Below are 18,828 nucleotides of genomic sequence, written 5' to 3' on the forward strand. Positions count from 1 at the left end.
TTTAGGTAATTTGAAATGAGAGAAGAAAGCAAATTGTCTTGTAATACGATGCGTAGGAGCAGAAGGAGATACATAAGAAGTTCCACGTTGTTCACAGTTCGCGAATATTCAGGTCTACAGTAAGATATTATCTCCCTGCTGCTGCACCTCTGCCTAATGCTTTTCTCTGCACGTGAATAACTAAATGTGGGAAGACCATTAACACATGTTTCATATTTTGCGTTTGCAACATTTTTAACCATTCACTACCTATGTTCAAAACACATAGAAATGTATCTGGACATAGATTTACCACCCCAGTCTGAGAATTTGCTTTATATTTTACAGGAATTGTCTTCTTGGTACCTTTACCACCTCCCTGAGTGGGTCCGCACCTCTCTGGTGAAACTACACCAGTGTATGCCGAAATGAACTCCTTTTGTGAAATAGAATCTTTATTCTCATAGAAACTGTTATCAATTCCTGAAATTCACTTGCTAATAAATGTGCAGCACTGCAGAAGCCGCTGACATTCACAGGTAATTTGAGGCCTAACACTAGCATTTTTTCTTGCTTAGTTTGTTTCGCAAGATTTTTCTTCTAGTTTTTCCAGTCTACAAACCCTTGTCCTTGGATTTTCAGTTTTTATTGGCGATTCACAGTATTCATCCATCAGTCTCCATAATTTAATTAAACCTCACAGTGAAAGAAAAGTTACACACGTCCTTACAACGTACAACGTCATTTAAATAAATGTCGGCCATGTTTGTGACGTCATTAGCAAGAAGGGCAGCGATTGACTCCCAAGATTTCGTACTTCTTGGAAGCAAAATAAGACTCGATTTGGTACTCTTCGCCAAGAACCACAAGTCTTAAGGGGAAATATATAACGGATTGGTACGTTTCGGAGTACATAATAGATCTTATAATATATGTAGGTGAAGGTTCTAAGCAATGCTGCGACTTGTTACCACATTTTTCAATTTTTCGGATTTGGCACCTAAATGTGCTGAGCCCGTGAGCGCAACTGCCGACTGGGAACAAGACCAAACAACTGTTTGAGGAGGACACCAATAGCCCAGAGACGTTGTTGATATCAATAAGAAACACTCAAAACTCAAACGGTGCCGACTCTGTGCAATTTATTCAAATTCTTTGGTATACATAGCCTCTGCAGCTTGTAAGTATCGGCTTAGGTGCATTCAATTATCTAGATACGGTAATTCCGTACTCAAAGCGATCGGTTCTGGTACCATTTAAAGTGCTGAATTTTACGACCACATGGGCCCTCACAAAAATTAAATAAAATAACAGCTCAATAAATATAAAATCTTTTACTAAGACCAGTTACAAAATACGTCAAAGTTCCCTCAGTAAATTACAATAAAATGATAGACTGAGATTTAAGCTTAAATTCGACTCGGTGGCCGATTAAATGGAAAAATGCAAAAATCGTTTAAAAGGTAACAGCAATGTACAAACGTTTAAAAAAGATACGACACCATGGGCCGCTAAATATTTACCCTAGAACAGTTTTAGATTTAAAATTAGTCTGGCGGTAATTTCGGAATCTACGTGATTTCAGGGTCATAAATATTTAGCCAAGTGGTTGTTTCTTTTTTTTATTTTGTTGCAACGAAACATTTAGAGATATCACAAATCCTGACGAAAGGTTGGCTATAGACCTTAAATGACAATATTGTAGAGGGTGCAGCACAGTGGCCGATTAAATTTAGAAAGGGAGACCAAGATTTATAGCTGCGGTCGGTACTTGGGCCATTGGGTTGAATAGAAAATTACAACAAGGTCAAATGGAAACATGTAATACTTTAAAACGGGGATCGATTAACAGAATCAAGCCAAAAACAAGTAGAACCTCGTAAAGACTCATGGGATATCTCATTAAATTATAATTAGAGCAACAGTTATAGTGCTACGGTCGCAGGTTCGAATCCTGCCTCGGGCATGGATGTGTGTGATGTCCTTAGGTTAGTTAGGTTTAAGTAGTTCTAAGTTGTAGGGGACTAATGACCACAGCAGTTGAGTCCCATAGTGCTCAAAGCCATTTTGAACAGTTATAGTATTTGGGTTAAATCAGCGCAGTGGCCGTTTAGTCGTTTAGTTAAGAAGCCACGCTCTACTAATAAGTCAACACTTCTAAAGCCTTAGAACACGCCACGCTTAAATTATAAGCAGAGCAACAGTTCTAATTTTTGGATTAAATCTGAGCGGTGGCCGTTGACTTAAGGCAGCCACGCTACACTAAGAGCCACTTCAGGAAACAAGTGAACAACTCTAACGCCACGGCAGATACCAGTCTTAAATTACAAATAGAGGAACAGTTCTAATTTACAAGTTACACCCTGTACAGTTTTAAGCAAGTAACCGTTAGAATTAACTCTAGGTGAGCTTGAGATTTAGCAATTAGCCCGACTATGTGGCCGAATAACAACCTTCAAGAAAACAGTGGATACAGAGTATAATTTAAAAATACATAACTCTCAGAACCGAACAGCAGCTCTGCGGAGGGGCCCCGCATCAGTGTCCAATTTTGGCTCCAGTAAGACCAAAACATGCAATTTAACTGCCTCACTCGTGACACTGAAACACACTAAAAGTGAGTCTAAGTTTGGGAGTACTATTAGCCGGTACCACACTCACGCACTCACAATAGCTGCATTACAGTCTGTAACAGTCATTAAAGAAAAGTGAAGAGAAAACACAGGTTCACGAAAATTCCATGAAAGCTGCTGAGAAAAGGTCGAAATATGGAGAGCAATTAACCAACGTGCCTCGTGGGGTAACCGTGCGGTCTGGGGCGCCTTGCATCGGTTCGTGGGGCTTCCCTCACCGAAGGTTCCTGTCCTTCCTGGAGCATGGGTGTGTGTTTTGTCATTTGTGTAAGTTAGTTTAACTTAGATTAAGTAGTGTGTGAGCCTAGGGACTGATGACCTTAGCAATTTGGTCCCACAGGAAATTACCACAAATTTCCAAAAAGTAACCATCGTCTTCATCCAAGATCGCCAAAACGCGAAGTTTGGATGACAAGAGGGGAGGAATACGATAAGCCTATGCACCGAATAAGACTGTTTCCACTACTAGGTGATATCAGCCGACTCTTCCACGAAACCATTGGTTCCGGTCTGACACTACTAAGGTCTCACATTCGCTTGACGCTGGGCGATAAATAAATGCCAGGCAAACCCAGTAATTCAGTCGCCATAAGAAAATCTAAGCTGAAGCGCACACGAAGCAGTCCGCGCGCCCGGTAATGGTGGAAAATTCAGTGCAAGACGCATCGGGATCACGTCTCCACTTCCCGCCCGGACCTCAGACGGCTTCCGTCGAAACACCGGCGTTCCCGGCACTCCACTACCGCTTCCGTCCCTCCTCAGACCACCAGGCCGTCGCAGCGCCTCCTACCCCGCCAGCGCCCTCTACGAAACTCAACTCGAAGCCGCCAGTTCGGAATGATAAGACGGACAATTCAAACACGAACGAGCTGGCACAGCTCAATGACGATTTAAATTATCATAAAAATTATAACAATAAAAACGTCAAGATTGATGAGATGCATCCAATGCTGCGTAGCTATACAAAGATCATTTTATTCGCACATACCGGTTTCAGGTCAGTATACATGGCGTGTTTTTTAAGTAAGTACCGTTTTGAAATTAAAAAAAAGATGTGCTAAGATATCTCAATAATTTTATTTTTACATGATATCCTGTACCTTAATCTACTTTTCTACAAAATTTCCGCCAATATTGAGGCACTTGTCATAACGTTGTATAAGTTTTTGAATACCCTCCTCATTGAAGTCTGCCGCCTGACTTATTAACCACTGCATCACGACTGTTTTGACTTCGTCATCGTCTTGAAGACGCTGACCGCCCAGGTGTTTCTTCAAGTGCAGGAACAGACGGTAGTCACTGGGCGCAAGATCGGGGCTGTACGGAGGATGATCCAGAGTTTCCCACCGAAAATACGTGATGAGATCTATGGTCTAATTCGCCACATGCAGACGGGCATTGTCTTGCAGCAAAACGATGCCCTTGCTCAACTTCCATGGACTGTTGCTTTGATTCTGGTGTGACGTAGGCCACCCATGTTTCAGCGGCCGTAACAATTTGGCCTAAGAAATCATCACCGTCGTGTGGTACCGCTCAAGTAAAGTCAATGCGCAGTCTAAACGTTTGGTTTTGCACACACCCGTCAACATTTTCAGTACCCAACGTGCGCACAATTTTCGGTAATTTAAGTGCTCGTTCAAAATGCCATACAAAACACTAAAAGAAACATTAGGAAAGTCATCCCGTAAGGAGGAAATCGTAAAGCTCCTGTTTTCTCTCACGTTATTGTCCACTTCCTGCAAAAACTTTCATTAACGACCGAAGGACGCCCACTCCGTTGTTCATCGTGCACATTTGTGCGGCCATCTTTAAATGCTCTCACCCACTTTCTAACTATTCCATCACTCATAATGTTTTCTCCGTAAACTGCACATATCTCACGATGAATATCGATCGCTTGTAGGGATTTAGCAGTAAGAAATCTTATAACAGCCCGTACTTCACAGTCGGCGGGACTCGTGATTATCGAAGGCATCTTAAACACTCAGTACGCAACGTAAAAAAGCAAGAATCAGACTGTAATTGCGTCAGTGTTTAGATTACAGTACAGGCTTTCATGTAAAATTAAATTATTGAGATATCATAGCACGTCTTTTTCTAAATTTAAAACGATACTTACTTAAAAAAACACGCCTCGTATATCGAACTTCAGCTTCACAATGATTACATTTTCAAAATGTAGATGGACAGTTACGGAGTCCTAGAACTTGGCTAGTTACCCACGTTAAGAGTCAGACGCAACCGGAAGGCTGTCGTAATAAAATGATGATTGTCAAAAGTTCTGACCATTTTATTGAATATGGTTCAGTAATTGTCACCCTGCAAGTGATTAACATTGTAGGATCACAGGTTAATGTAAGCGCTCGATAAGCCATTGCAAATGTGAAATGCTGGCACCGTCAGAATGTTGAATGCAATCGTGCTAACGTGCATTCATTGTGTTGTACACGTGACGGTGTCAGTTTGTCGGATAGCGTTGCATGCCTGTTGCGCTTGGTCGGTGAAAACAGGGACAGTTAAGGCTGGTAGTGGAACACACTGGAATTGTAGTCCGATGATGTCTTCTATGTGCTCGATTCGAGATAGATCTGATGATCGATTATATGTAGAGCATGGTGAGTTAAAACTGCGGTATGTGGACGAGCGTTAATCGATTCGAAAACAACCCCTGGAAATCGCACCCCGACCATAGGTTGCAGTACTTCTGCATAGATGATGAAGCTTGCACAGGACGGACTATGGTGGAGAATTGTATCAAAGTTCGTACTGAAAACGCCAACTACTCTATTCAGATCTCTATTTTCATAACAAATTTAGAGCACCGTTTCGACTACCTTTGTTGGCTGTTTGAAATCTCCTTCAGGAAGATTCTAATGTGGGTGTAAACCTAATTATTTTAATAAATATAGAATGTAATTATCAAACATTTCTAATCCATTAACATATGACTCATCTCCTTTTCTTAGACCTTCGACACTCCGTATTGTAGATGCATTTGAAATGCAAACAGACGAAGGAGTTCAAATGATTTATTCCTATATCAGATTTATCGCTATTTGTCAATGCATACAAATATCCTGCGGTATGCATCAACACCTCTTTACACTTAGCAACCTATAACTCGACGTTGCAGAACATTCAACGACCAGTTGATATTACATTCACTAAGGAACACCCCTGGTCTAGGGATGCCGGCATGATAGCTCAGCGTGTTCGGTCAGAGGGTTACCTGCCCTCTGTAATAAAAAAACTGAGTTAATCGATCAACGACAAACTTAAAAACGGATGTCTTACGACGTCCGCCCCGAGCAAATGGAACGAGCAATAGCGAACAAAATGAGATTGAAAAAAAAAAAGGGTGGTGTCCTTGATTCATAATCAAAACGTCTTCGGTCCCGGGTTCGATCCCCGCCCCTGCCTAAATTTTGATAAATAATCAGCAATGGTGGCCGAAGACTTGCGGCATAAGAAGTCAGCCTCATTCTGCCAACGGCCTTGTCAAAGAGGGCGGAAGAGCGGATAGAGGTTCAGGGCACTCTCTTGTCCTAGGGGTGGGAAATTGCCCCTAAAGGCGGAAGAATCAGCAATGATCAACGACATGAGGATGCAGAAGGCAATGGAAACCACTGCATTAAAGACACGTAACGTGTATCCACAGGACATGTGGGTTGTAGTTGAAGAAGTGTCATGATGATCTCTCCATTGGAAAAAGATTCCGGAATAGTTCCCCATTCGGATCTCCAGGAGGGGACTGTCAAGGGGGAGGTTGCCAGGAGAAAAAGATTGAATAATCAACGAAAGGATAACGTTCTACGACTTGGGGCGAGGAATGTCAGTAGCTTGAACGTGGTATGTAAACTACCAAATCTGAAAAGGGAAATGCAAAGGCTCAATCTAGATATAGTAGGGGTCAGTGAAGTGAAGTGGAAAGAAGACAAGGATTTCTGGTCAGATGAGTATCGGGTAATATCAACAGCAGCAGAAAATGGTATAACAGGTGTAGGATTCGTTATGAATAGGAAGGTAGAGCAAAGGGTGTGTTACTGTGAACAGTTCAGTGACCGGGTTGTTCTAATCAGAATCGACAGCGGACCAACACCGACAACGATAGTTCAGGTATACATGCCGACGTCGTAAGCTGAAGATGAACAGATAGAGAAAGTGTATGAGGATATTGAAAGGGTAATGCAGTAAGTAAAGGGGGACGAAAATCTAATAGTCATGCGCGACTGGAATGCAGTTATAGGGGAAGCAGTAGAAGAAAAGGTTACAAGAGAATATGGGCTTGGGGCAAGGAATGAAAGAGGAGAAAGACTAATTCAGTTCTGTAACAGGTTTCAGCTAGTAATAGCGAATACCCTGCTCAAGAATCACAGAGGAGGAGGTATAGTTGGAAAACGGGAGCTAGGGGAAGATTTCAATTAGATTACATCATGGTCAGACAGAGATTCCGAAATCACATACTGGATTGTAAGGCGTACCCAGGAGCAGATATAGACTCAGATCACAATATAGTAGTGATGAAGAGAAGGCTGAAGTTCAAGACATTAGTCAGGAAGAATCAATACGCAAAGAAGTGGGATATGGAAATTCTAAGGAATGACGACATACGTTTGAAGTTCTCTAACTCTATAGATACAGCAATAAGGAATAGCGCAGTAGGCAGTACAGTTGAAGAGGAATGGACATCTCTAAAAAGGGCCATCACAGAAGTTGGGAAGGAAAACATAGGCACAAAGAAGGTAGCTGCGAAGAAACCATGGGTAACAGAAGAAACACTTCAGTTGATTGATGAAAGGAGGAAGTACAAACATGTTCCGGGAAAATCAGGAATACAGAAATACAAGTCGCTGAGGAATGAAATAAATAGGAAGTGCAGGGAAGCTAAGACGAAATGGCTGCAGGAAAAATGTGAGGATATCGAAAACGATATGATTGTCGGAAGGACAGACTCAGCATACAGGAAAGTCAAACAACCTTTGGGGACATTAAAAGCAACAGTGGTAACATTAAGAGTGCAACGGGAATTCCATTGTTAAATGCAGAGGAGAGGGTAGATAGGTGGAAAGAATACATTGAAAGCCTCTATGAGGGTGAAGATTTGTCTGATGTGAATGAAGAAGAAACAGGAGTCGATTTAGAAGAGATAGGGGATCCCTTATTAGAATCGGAATTTAAAAGAGCTTTGGAGGACTTAAGGTCAAATAAGGCAGAAGGGATAGATAACATTCCATCAGAATTTCTAAAATCATTAGGAGAAGAGGCAACAAAACGACTATTCACTTTGGTGTGTAGAATATATGAGTCTGGCGACATACCATCTGACTTTAGGAAAAGCATCATCCACACAATTCCGAAGACGGCAAGAGCTGACAAGTGCGAGAATTATCGCACAATCAGCTTAACAGCTCATGCATGGAAGCTGCTTACAAGACTAATATACAGAAGAATGGAAAAGAAAATCGAGAATGCGCTAGGTGACGATCAGTTTGGCTTTAGGAAAAGTAAAGGCACGAGAGAGGCAAGTCTGACGTTACGGCTAATAATGGAAGCAAGGCTAAAGAGAAATCAAGACACATTCATAGGATTTGTCGACCTGGAAAAAGCGTTCGACAATATAAAATGGTGCAAGCTGTTCGAGATACTGAAAACAGTAGGGGTAAGCTATAGGGAGAGACGGGTCATATACAATATGTACAACAACCAAGAGGGAATAATGAGAGTGGACGATCAAGAACGAAGTGCTCGTATTAAGAAGGGTGTAATACAAGGCTGTAACCTTTCGCCCCTACTCTTCAATCTGTACATCGAGGAAGCAATGATGGAAATAAAAGAAAGGTTCAGGAGTGGAATTAAAATACAAGGTGAAAGGATATCAATGATACGATTCGCTGATGACATTGCTATCCTGAGTGAAAGTGAAGAAGAATTAAATGATCTTCTGAACGGAATGAACAGTCTAATGAGTACACAGTATGGTTTGAGAGTAAATCGGAGAAAGACGAAGGTAATGAGAAGTAGTAGAAATGAGAACAGCGAGAAACTTAACATCAGGATTAATGGTCACGAAGTCAATGACGTTAAGGAATTCTGCTACCTAGGCAGTAAAATAACCAATGACGGACGGAGCAAGGAAGACATCAAAAGCAGACTCGCTATGGCAAAAGAGGCATTTTTGGCCAAGAGAAGTCTACTAATATCAAATACCGGCCTTAGTTTGAGGAAGAAATTTCTGAGGATGTACGTCTGGAATACAGTATTGTATGGTAGTGAAACATGGACTGTGGGAAAACCGGAACAGAAGAGAATCGAAGCATTTGAGATGTGGTGCTACAGACGAATGTTGAAAATTAGATGGACTGATAAGGTAAGGAATGAGGAGGTTCTACGCAGAATCGGAGAGGAAAGGAATATGTGGAAAACACTGATAAGGAGAAGGGACAGGATGATAGGACATCTGCTAAGACATGAGGGAATGACTTCCATGGTACTAGAGGGAACTGTAGAGGGTAAAAACTGTAGAGGAAAACAGAGATTGGAATACGTCAAGCAAATAATTGAGGACGTAGGTTGCAAGTGCTACTCTGAGATGAAGAGGTTAGCACAGGAAAGGAATTCGTGTCGGGCCGCATCAAACCAGTCAGTAGACTGATGACCAAAAAAAAAAAATAAAATAAAATAAAATAAAATAAAAGAGTTGGCATCAATCCTATCTGTATATTGTATACATAGTCCACCATATACTATGTGATCAAAAGTGGACACCTTTCTGCAAATGACTTACAAGTTCGGGGCGCCCTCCATTGGTAATTCTGGAATTCAGTATGGTGTTGGCCCACCCATGATAACAGCTTTCACTCTCGCAGGCATACGTTCAATCAGGTGCTGAAAGGTTTCTATGGGAAGATAGCCCATTCTCCACGAAGTGCTGCGCTGAGGAGAGGTATCGATGTCGGTGGGTGAGGACTAGCACGAACTCGGCGTTCCAAAACATCCCAAAGGTGTTCTATAGGATTCAGGTCATGACCCTGTGCTGTCCAGTCTACTACAGGGATGTTATCGTCGAGTAACCACTCCGCCACAGGCCGTATATTATGAACAGGTGCTCTATCACGTTGAAAGAAGCAATCGCCATCCACGAATTGCTCTTCAACAGTGGGAAGGCAGAAGCTGCTTAGAATATCAATGTAGGCTTATGCTGTCTTAGTGCCGCGCAAAACAACAAAGGGGGCAAGCCCCCTCCATGAGAAACACGATCACTCCTTAACACGACCGCCTCCGAATTTTACCGTTGGCACTACTCACGCTGGCAGGTGACATTCCCCGGGCGTTCGCCATACCCACACCCTGCTGTCGGATCACCACATTGTGTACCGTCATCCATCACTCCACACAACGTTCTCCCAATTTTTACGCTCCGTACACCAAGCGAGGCGTCGTTTGGCATTTACCGGCGCGATGTGTGGCTTATGTGCAGCCGCAAGACCATGAAATCCATTTTTTCTCACCTTCCGCCAAACTGTCATAGTACATGCAGTGGATCCTGATGCAGTTTGGAATTCCTGTGTGATGGTCTGGATAGATGTCTGCCTGTTACACATTACGACCCTCTTCAACTGTCCATCGTCTCTGTCAGACAACAGACGAAGGTCGGCCTTTACGCTTTTCAGCTGTACGTGTCCCTTCGCGTTTCCACTTCACTATCACATCGGAAACAGTGCACCTAGAGATGCTGAGGAGTGAGGAAATCTCGCGTACAGACGTATGACTCAAGCGACACTCAATCACCTGACCACATTTGAAGACCGTGAGGTCTGCGGAGCGCCCCATTCTGCTCTCTCACGACGTCTAATAGCTACTGAGGTCACTGATGTGGAGTACCTGGCAGTAGGTGGCAGCACAATGCACGTAATACGAAAATCGTACGTTTTTTGGGCGGTGTTCGAATACTCTTGATCACATAGTTTACGTTTACTCTGCCGAATACTGTTTAGAACAAAGGACTACGTGCACAGCTGATAAACAATTGTGTGTTTTTGCTAAACATCTAGGGAAGAGAGCGGAGCGGGAACTAGGTACCTCGTACAGGGACGCATCCTCAGGCGGCTGTTCGCTGGTGACCGCACCACACAGCGTGTAGTTGGCCCACGTGGCGTTCTGCTCGTTGCGGTACCACGTACCTGACCAGGTACACAGCTTACTGGCGTACTCCTGCGAACAAAGCATTGATGTGATTTAGCAGTGAAGGATGGTTAATTCGGGGGATGGGATCAAACAGTGATGTCATCAGTCCCATCGGATGACGTTGGGGGTTGATTTAGGGGAGGAGACCAAACTGCGAGATTATCGGTCTCATCAGCCGTGTCCTTTCAAAGGAACCATCCCGGCATTAGCCTGAAGGGAAATCACGGAAAACCTGAATCAAGATGGCCGGACGCGGGATTGAACGGTCGTTCTCCCGAATGCGAAGGAATGAGGGAAGGATGGGGAAGGAAGTCGGCCGTGCCCTTTCATGGGAACCATCCTGGCATTTGCCTGAAGTGGTTTTGGGAAATTACAGAAAACATAAATAAGGATTGCCGGTCGCGGGTTTTAACCGTCGTTCTCCAGAATACGAGTCCAGAGTGTCAACCACTGCGCCACCTCGCTCCAAGTCTAACATAACACGTCGGATTATATAGACTAGCCGAGATCCATCCTGCGTGACATCGCATATGAAAAATACATGAAACACACAGGAACCCGCAAAGCATATGTACATCCCAATCATAACCTCCTCATGAAATGTCTTTTCGAGTTTATTTTTGTAGCTATCGGGCTATAGGACTAAAGTATTTGAGCTTCACGTAGAGATCACACTGCCTCACGAAAATAACCTAACCATGTGCCGAAAATGAATACTGAGCCGTGGTAAAATTTGCTTTTTTTGAAGAGCGCGCTACAGCGCGTAGTGTGAAGCAGTCGCCCGCCGTATCTTACGGTGGCGTCGCTGTGGCAATCGCAGCTTTGGTGTCTCCCTCTGGTGGAAGAAGGGGAAAGGTTGCCTGTTCACGTGCATTTAAGGGGAGGTTATAAGCTCGGCGGTTGGTCAGTCGGAGTGAGTCTGGTTCAGCCTGTCAGTCTCGGAGAGTCTGGTCAGTTGGTCAGCCGGGTCACTGTGGGGAAGTCAGTGTGTCTGACGTCCGGAGTGCTAATATGTGTTGGGCCGTCAGTCTGCTCGACTTTGTTCAGGAAATGGTCATTGGCGGTTGGATCGATCGGTTGGTCGGTCACGCACTGAGACACAAGATGACTTGTCCGCCTTGAGCGTCGGCGCATGTGAGGTCGCCTCGTCAGTCCGGTGGGCCGCGCCGTATATCGAGGGGTAGTGACATCGCGGCCAACACGAGAGCAACAGGAGTCAACCCACGACGTCGGTCTGGCCGGGGCGAGCTGCGATCCCTTGAGACGGGAGATCGGGCGCCTTCCTGCGTCCGCTGAAGCGGCTGGCAGCGGACGGTTCGGGAGACCGTTTTGGGGGTGCTGCGCCAGGTCCTAGCCAGAAATCGCAGTTATGAGAAGTTAAGTGATCCTTGATACGTTGTTCAGTTACTTGCTAAATTCTACTTGTTTTCTTGATCAGTCTCTCGTCTCCAGCTTGCTCACTTGTCTCTCGTCCGCATTTGTAAGACAGTTAGTGTCTATCTATCTGTCGGTCTGCCGCGGCCGGCTCATCAGTTACCCACTGGCAACTATTTCCACTCTCACATAGTGTGATTAAATGTGTTTATGTTCTTCATGAATCGCTAGTAAATAAATCCTTAAGAAAAGGTTTTGAAAGTAAATCCATCGTTCAAATACGTTTCTGTTATACGTTGTAAGCATTTATTTAATCAAAGAATGAAAGTCGCGCGGGATTAGCCGAGCCGTATTAGGCGCTGCAGTCATGGACTGTGCGGCTGGTCCCGGCGGAGGTTCGAGTCCTCCCTCGGGCGTGGGTGTGTGTGTTTGTCCTTTGGATAATTTAGGTTAAGTAGTGTGTAAGCTTAGGGATTGATGACCTTAGCAGTTAAGTCCCATACGATTTCACACACATTTGAACAAAGAATGAAAAATGGCGCTTTAAAATTACGGCAATACAAGTCATATTATCTTGTGTGAGATTAAAAACTTTTCCGGCGTACAAATGTTCCATAAAAGTTCGAGCGAAGTGCCGCCGTTGGATAAGTAGCTGCAGCAGCAAGTCGTCTACTCCTACTTCACTCATTTGTTACACATTTTAATTCTTAATTTCTTTGCGTGTTTTTGGTACCTGCATTGTTTAATTCATAAATTTCTGGCGTATTATAGTATTTGAGAGTTGTAGCATCGCGTTTTAGTACCTGAATAGTGTAAAATCGCGTAGTCTCCTTCCGCCGCCGAGCAGTGTGTCAGCAGTGCGCAAGTAGCAGCATTACTGCATTTAATAGGCAGTCTTGTATTTTAATAAACGCTTAAATTTCGTGTTGATTTGTTTGCGCTCTCTATAGATTAGCTCAGACGTTCTTTGCACAACAGTTTTTAGCATGGACTGCAACTGCTGTGTTAGGATGCAGGCGTAGTTGGCATCCCTTCGCTCCCAGCTTCAGGCAGTGTTGGCTTCGGTCACACAGCTTGAGGCTGTTGCCAATGGGCATAACTGTGGGGGTCCGGATGGGGGATAGTCGGGGACGGCCAGCTCGTCCCACGCATCCCCCGATCGGACTACGACTGTGGCTGCTCGGGATACTGCCCGCATTCAGGCTGATCCCTCACTTGTGGTAGAGTGGGAGGTCGTCTCGAGGTGCGGCAGGGGGCGAAAGACATTCCGGAGGGCTGAATGGAAGGCCTCTGCGGTTTGTCTGACGAACCGGTTTTAGGCTCTGTCTCAGGCTGATACTGATCTTCAGCCTGACATGGCTGCTTGTCCTATTCCAGAGGTTGCCCCTCAGTCTGCAAGATCCGGGCAGTCGCAGAGGGTAGGCTTACTGGTAGTTGGGAGCTCCAACGTCAGGCGCGTAATGGGGCCCCTTAGGGATATGGCAGCAAGAGAGGGGAAGAAAACCAATGTGCACTCCGTGTGCATACCGGGGGGAGTCATTCCAGATGTGGAAAGGGTCCTTCCGGATGCCATGAAGGGTACAGGGTGCACCCATCTGCAGGTGGTCGCTCATGTCGGCACCAATGATGTGTGTCGCTATGGGTCGGAGGAAATCCTCTCTGGCTTCCGGCGGCTATCTGATTTGGTGAAGACTGCCAGTCTCGCTAGCGGGATGAAAGCAGAGCTCACCATCTGCAGCATCGTCGACAGGACTGACTGCAGACCTATGGTACAGAGCCGATTGGAGGGTCTGAATCAGAGGCTGAGACTGTTCTGTGACCATGTGGGCTGCATATTCCTCGACTTGCGCCGTAGGGTGGTGGGGTTTCGGGTTCCGCTGGATAGGTCAGGAGTCCACTACACGCAACAAGCGGCTACACAGGTAGCAGGGGTTGTCTGGCGTGGGCTGGGCATTTTTTAGGTTAGATGGCCTCGGGCAAGTACAGAGAGGGCAACAGCCTCAAAGGGTGCGGGGCAAAGTCAGGACATGTGGGGACCAAACAGCAATCGGTATTGTAATTGTAAACTGTCGAAGCTGCGTTGGTAAAGTACCGGAACTTCCAGCGCTGATAGAAAGCACCGAAGCTGAAATCGTTATAGGTACAGAAAGCTGGCTGAAGCCAGAGATAAATTCTGCCTAAATTTTTACAAAGGTACAGAAGGTGTTTAGAAAGGATGGATTGCATGCAACCGGTAGTGGAGTGTTCGTCGCTGTTAGTAGTAGTTTATCCTGTAGTGAAGTAGAAGTGGATAGTTCCTGTGAATTATTATGGGTGGAGGTTACACTCAACAACTGAACTAGGTTAATAATTGGCTCCTTTTACCGACCTCCCGACTCAGCAGCATTAGTGGCAGAACAACTGAGAGAAAATTTGGAATACATTTCACACACATTTTCTCAGCATGTTATAGTCTTAGGTGGAGATCTCAATTTACCAGATATAGACTGGGACACTCAGATGTTTAGGACGGGAGGTAGGGACAGAACATCGAGTGACATTATACTGAGTGTACTATTCGAAAATTACCTCGAACAATTAAACAGAGAACCGACTCGTGAAGATAACATCTTGGACCTACTGATAACAAACAGACCCGAACTTTTCGACTCTGTATGTGCAGAACAGGGAATCAGTGATCATAAGGCCGTTGCAGCATCCCGGAATATGGAAGTTAATAGGAATATAAAAAAAAGGAGGAATGTTTATCTGTTTAGCAAGAGTAATAGAAGGCAGATTTCAGACTACCTAACAGATCAAAACGAAAATTTCTGTTCCGACACTGACAATGTTGAGCGTTTATGGACAAAGTTCAAGGCAATCGTAAAATGCGTTTTAGACAGATACGTGCCGAGTAAAAGGGTGAGGGACGGGATAAACCCAACGTGGCACAACAACAAAGTTAGGAAACTACTGCGAAAGCAAAGAGAGTTTCACTCGAAGTTTAAACGCAGCCAAAACCTCTCAGAAGCTAAACGATGTCAAAGTTAGCGTAAGGATGGCTATGCGTGAAGCATCCAGTGAATTCGAAAGTAAAATTCTATGCACCGACTTGACAGAAAATCCTAGGAAGTTCTGGTCTTACGTTAAATCAATAAGTAGCTCGAAACAGCATATCCAGACACTCCGGGATGATGATGGCATTGAAACAGAGGATGACACGCGTAAAGCTGACATACTAAATTCCTTTTTCAAAAGCTGTTTCACAGAGGAAGACAGCACTGCAGTTTCTTCTCTAAATCTTCGCACAAACGAAAAAATGGCTGACATCGAAATAAGTGTCCAAGGAATAGAAAAGCAACTGGAATCACTCGATAGAGGAAAGTCCACTGGACCTGACGGGATACCAATTCGATTCTACACAGAGTACGCGAAAGAACTTGCCCCCCTTCTAACAGCCGTGTACCGCATGTCTCTACAGGAACGGAAGGATCCAAATGATTGGAAAAAGAGCACAGGTAGTCCCAGTCTTCAAGAAGGGTCGTCGAGCAGATGCGCAAAACTATAGACTATGTTTCTGACATCGATCTATTGTAGAATTTTAGAACATGTTTTTTGCTCGAGTATCATGTCGTTTTTGGAAACCCAGAATCTACTCTGTAGGAATCAACATGGATTCCGGAAACAGCGATCGTGTGAGACCAAACTCGCTTTATTTGTTCATGAAACCCAGAAAATATTAGGTACAGCCTCCCAGGTACATGCTTTTTTTCTTGACTTCCGGAAGGCGTTCGATACAGTTCCTCACTGTCGCCTGATAAACAAAGTAAGAGCCTACGGAATATCAGACCAGCTGTGTGGCTCGATTGAAGAGTTTTTAGCAAACAGAACACAGCATGTTGTTACCAATGGAGAGACGTCTACAGACGTTAAAGTAATCTCTGGTGTGCCACAGGGGAGTGTTATGGGACCATCGCTTTTCACAATATATATAAATGACCTAGAAGATAGTGACGGAAGTTCCATGCGGCTTTTCGCGGATGATGCTGTAGTATACAGAGAAGTTGCAGCATTAGAAAATTGTAGCGAAATGCAGGAAGACCTGCAGCGGATACGATCTTGGTGCAGGGAGTGGCAACTGACCCTTAACATAGACAAATGTAATGTATTGCGAATACATAGAAAGAAGGATCCTTTATTGTATGATTATATGATAGCGGAACAAACACTGGTAGCAGTTACTTCTGTTAAATATCTGGGAGTATGAGTACGGAACGATTTGAATTGGAATGATCATATAAAATTAATTGTTGGTAAGGCGGGTACCATGTTGAGATTCATTGGGAGAGTCCTTAGAAAATGTAGTCCATAAACAAAGGAGGTGGCTTACAAAACACTCGTTCGACCTATACTTGAGTATTGCTCATCAGTATGGGATCCGTACCAGATCGGGTTGACGGAGGAGATAGAGAAGATCCAAAGAAGAGCGGCGCGTTTCGTCACAGGGTTATTTGGTAACCGTGATAGCGTTACGGAGATTTATAACAAACTCAAGTGGAAAACTCTGCAAGAGAGGCGCTCTGCATCGCGGTGTAGCTTGCTCGCCAGGTTTCGAGAGGGTGCGTTTCTGGATGAGGTATCGAATATATTGCTTCCCCTTACTTATACCTCCCGAAGAGATCACGAATGTAAAATTATAGAGATTAGAGCGCGCACGGGGGCTTTCAGACAGTCTTTCTTCCCGCGAACCATACGAGACGGGAACAGGAAAGAGAGGTAATGACAGAGGCACGTAAAATGCCCTCCGCCACACACCGTTGAGTGGCTTGCGGAGTATAAATGTAGATGTAGATGTAGATGTTTGCAACTTGTTGCTACGATATTTTGGAACAGAATCTTCTGGCCATCTTCAGGTGAATACTGATAGGAAAGGGAGTGAGATCTCGCATTTAAGATCCCGCTGGCACATGCGCGGTGTGTCCAATTGGCGTTGCTCACGCGCTGTTTGTGTGCGCTACGCAGCGCACATACTTCCGGACAAACAGAGCGTGCGCAACGCCAATTGGACACATCACATACTGAGTGATCAAAAAGACAGTATAAATTTGAAAACTGAATAAATCACGGAATAATGTAGACAGAGAGGTACAAATTGACACCCATGCTTGGAATGACATACCGTTTTACTAGAACCAAAAAATACAAAAGTTCAATGATTAGCATAACAAAGTAAGACAAAGCAAAGATCATATCCTTTACAGGAAATGCTCACTATGTCCACCATCAGTCCTCAACAATAGCTGTAGTCGAGGAATAATGTTGTGAACAGCACTGTAAAGCATGTCCGGAGATGTGGTGAGGCATTGGCGTCGGATGTTGTCTTTCAGCATCCCTAGAGATGTCGGTCGATCACGCTACACTTGCGACTTCAGGTAACCCCAAAACCAATAATCGCATGGACTGAGGTCTGCGGACATGGGAGCCAAGCATGACGAAAGTGGCGGCTGAGCACACGATCGTCACCAAACGACGCGGGCAAGAGATTTTTCACGCGTTTAGCAATATGGGGTGGAGGGCCATCCTGCATCAACATAGTACGTTTCAGCAGGTGTTTATCAGCCAGGCTGGGGATGATGCGATTCTGTAACATATCGGCGTACCTCTCACCCGTCATGGTAGCAGTTACAGAACCAGAATCACGCTTTTCCTCAAAGAAAAAAGGCCCGATAACGGTAGATGTGGTAAATCTAACCCATACCGTGACTTTCTCGTCGTGCAGTGTAGTTTCCACGACAGTTCTAGGATTTTCGGTAACCCAAATTCTGCAGTTGCGGGCGTTGACAGACCCTCGGAGCGTGAAATGAGCTTCGTCGGTCCACAACATGTTACTCAACTAATCGTCATCTTTCGCCATCTTTTGAAACGCCCACACCGAAAATGCCATCCGCTTCACTAAATCACCAGGTAACAGTTCATGATGCCGATGGATTTTGTACGGATAGCATCGGAGGGTACGCCTCAGTGCCAACCAAACAGTAGTGTATTGAATGCTGGTGCGACGTGCGAGTGCAAAAGCGCTGACTTCCGCGTGCATAGTCGAATCCGCTACAGTTTCCATATCTTCCTGAACTGTCTCAGCAGCATTACGCTTTGTGCTCGGTCAGCCACTAAGGGGTCTATCGTCTAAACAACCAGTGGCTTCGAGCTTCGAAATCATTCTCGCCACAGCTGCATTTGTCAACGGACCTTTAGCCGTTAGAATCCCCGTCCTATGGCGATAGGATCGTAACGCTGAACTAGCACATTCCCCATTCTGATTATACAGCTTCACTGAAAGCACCTTTTCAGGTAACGTGAAAAGGCTGCGACTGCTGGCGCATCTGATTCTCTCTCATTACATGTCCTTCTTATACACGATTGTCATGCGCAGTCATTGACGTTTTGCTGTCCAGCGCCATCTGTAGACATTTTGTGAACTTTTTTTTTCTAATAAAACCCCATGTCATTTCAAGAATGTGTGCCAATTTTTACCTCTCTATCTACATTATTCCGTGGTTTATTAACTTTTCAAATTTATGCTGACTTTTTGATCACCCGGTATGTGCAGGTGGCTTCTTAAATACATGAGCTTAGTGCATTTCTTGTCAGTATTCACCTGAAGATGGCCAGACGAATCTCC

The 18,828-nt window shown here is 44.6% G+C and overlaps 1 protein-coding gene across 1 annotated transcript in view; it reads right to left on the reverse strand.

Annotated features, from left to right (window-relative positions):
- LOC126336075 (secretin receptor-like) overlaps nucleotides 1-18,828 on the reverse strand; it is a 189,444-nt gene that overhangs the window by 143,612 nt on the left and 27,004 nt on the right. Inside the window, exon 3 of the mRNA XM_049999554.1 lies at nucleotides 10,692-10,823. Coding sequence (XP_049855511.1) covers nucleotides 10,692-10,823 — 132 coding nt within the window. The remainder of the gene's footprint in view (nucleotides 1-10,691; nucleotides 10,824-18,828) is intronic.

The sequence above is a fragment of the Schistocerca gregaria genome, chromosome 2, assembly GCF_023897955.1.
Source record: "Schistocerca gregaria isolate iqSchGreg1 chromosome 2, iqSchGreg1.2, whole genome shotgun sequence".
NCBI lineage: Eukaryota > Metazoa > Arthropoda > Insecta > Orthoptera > Acrididae > Schistocerca > Schistocerca gregaria.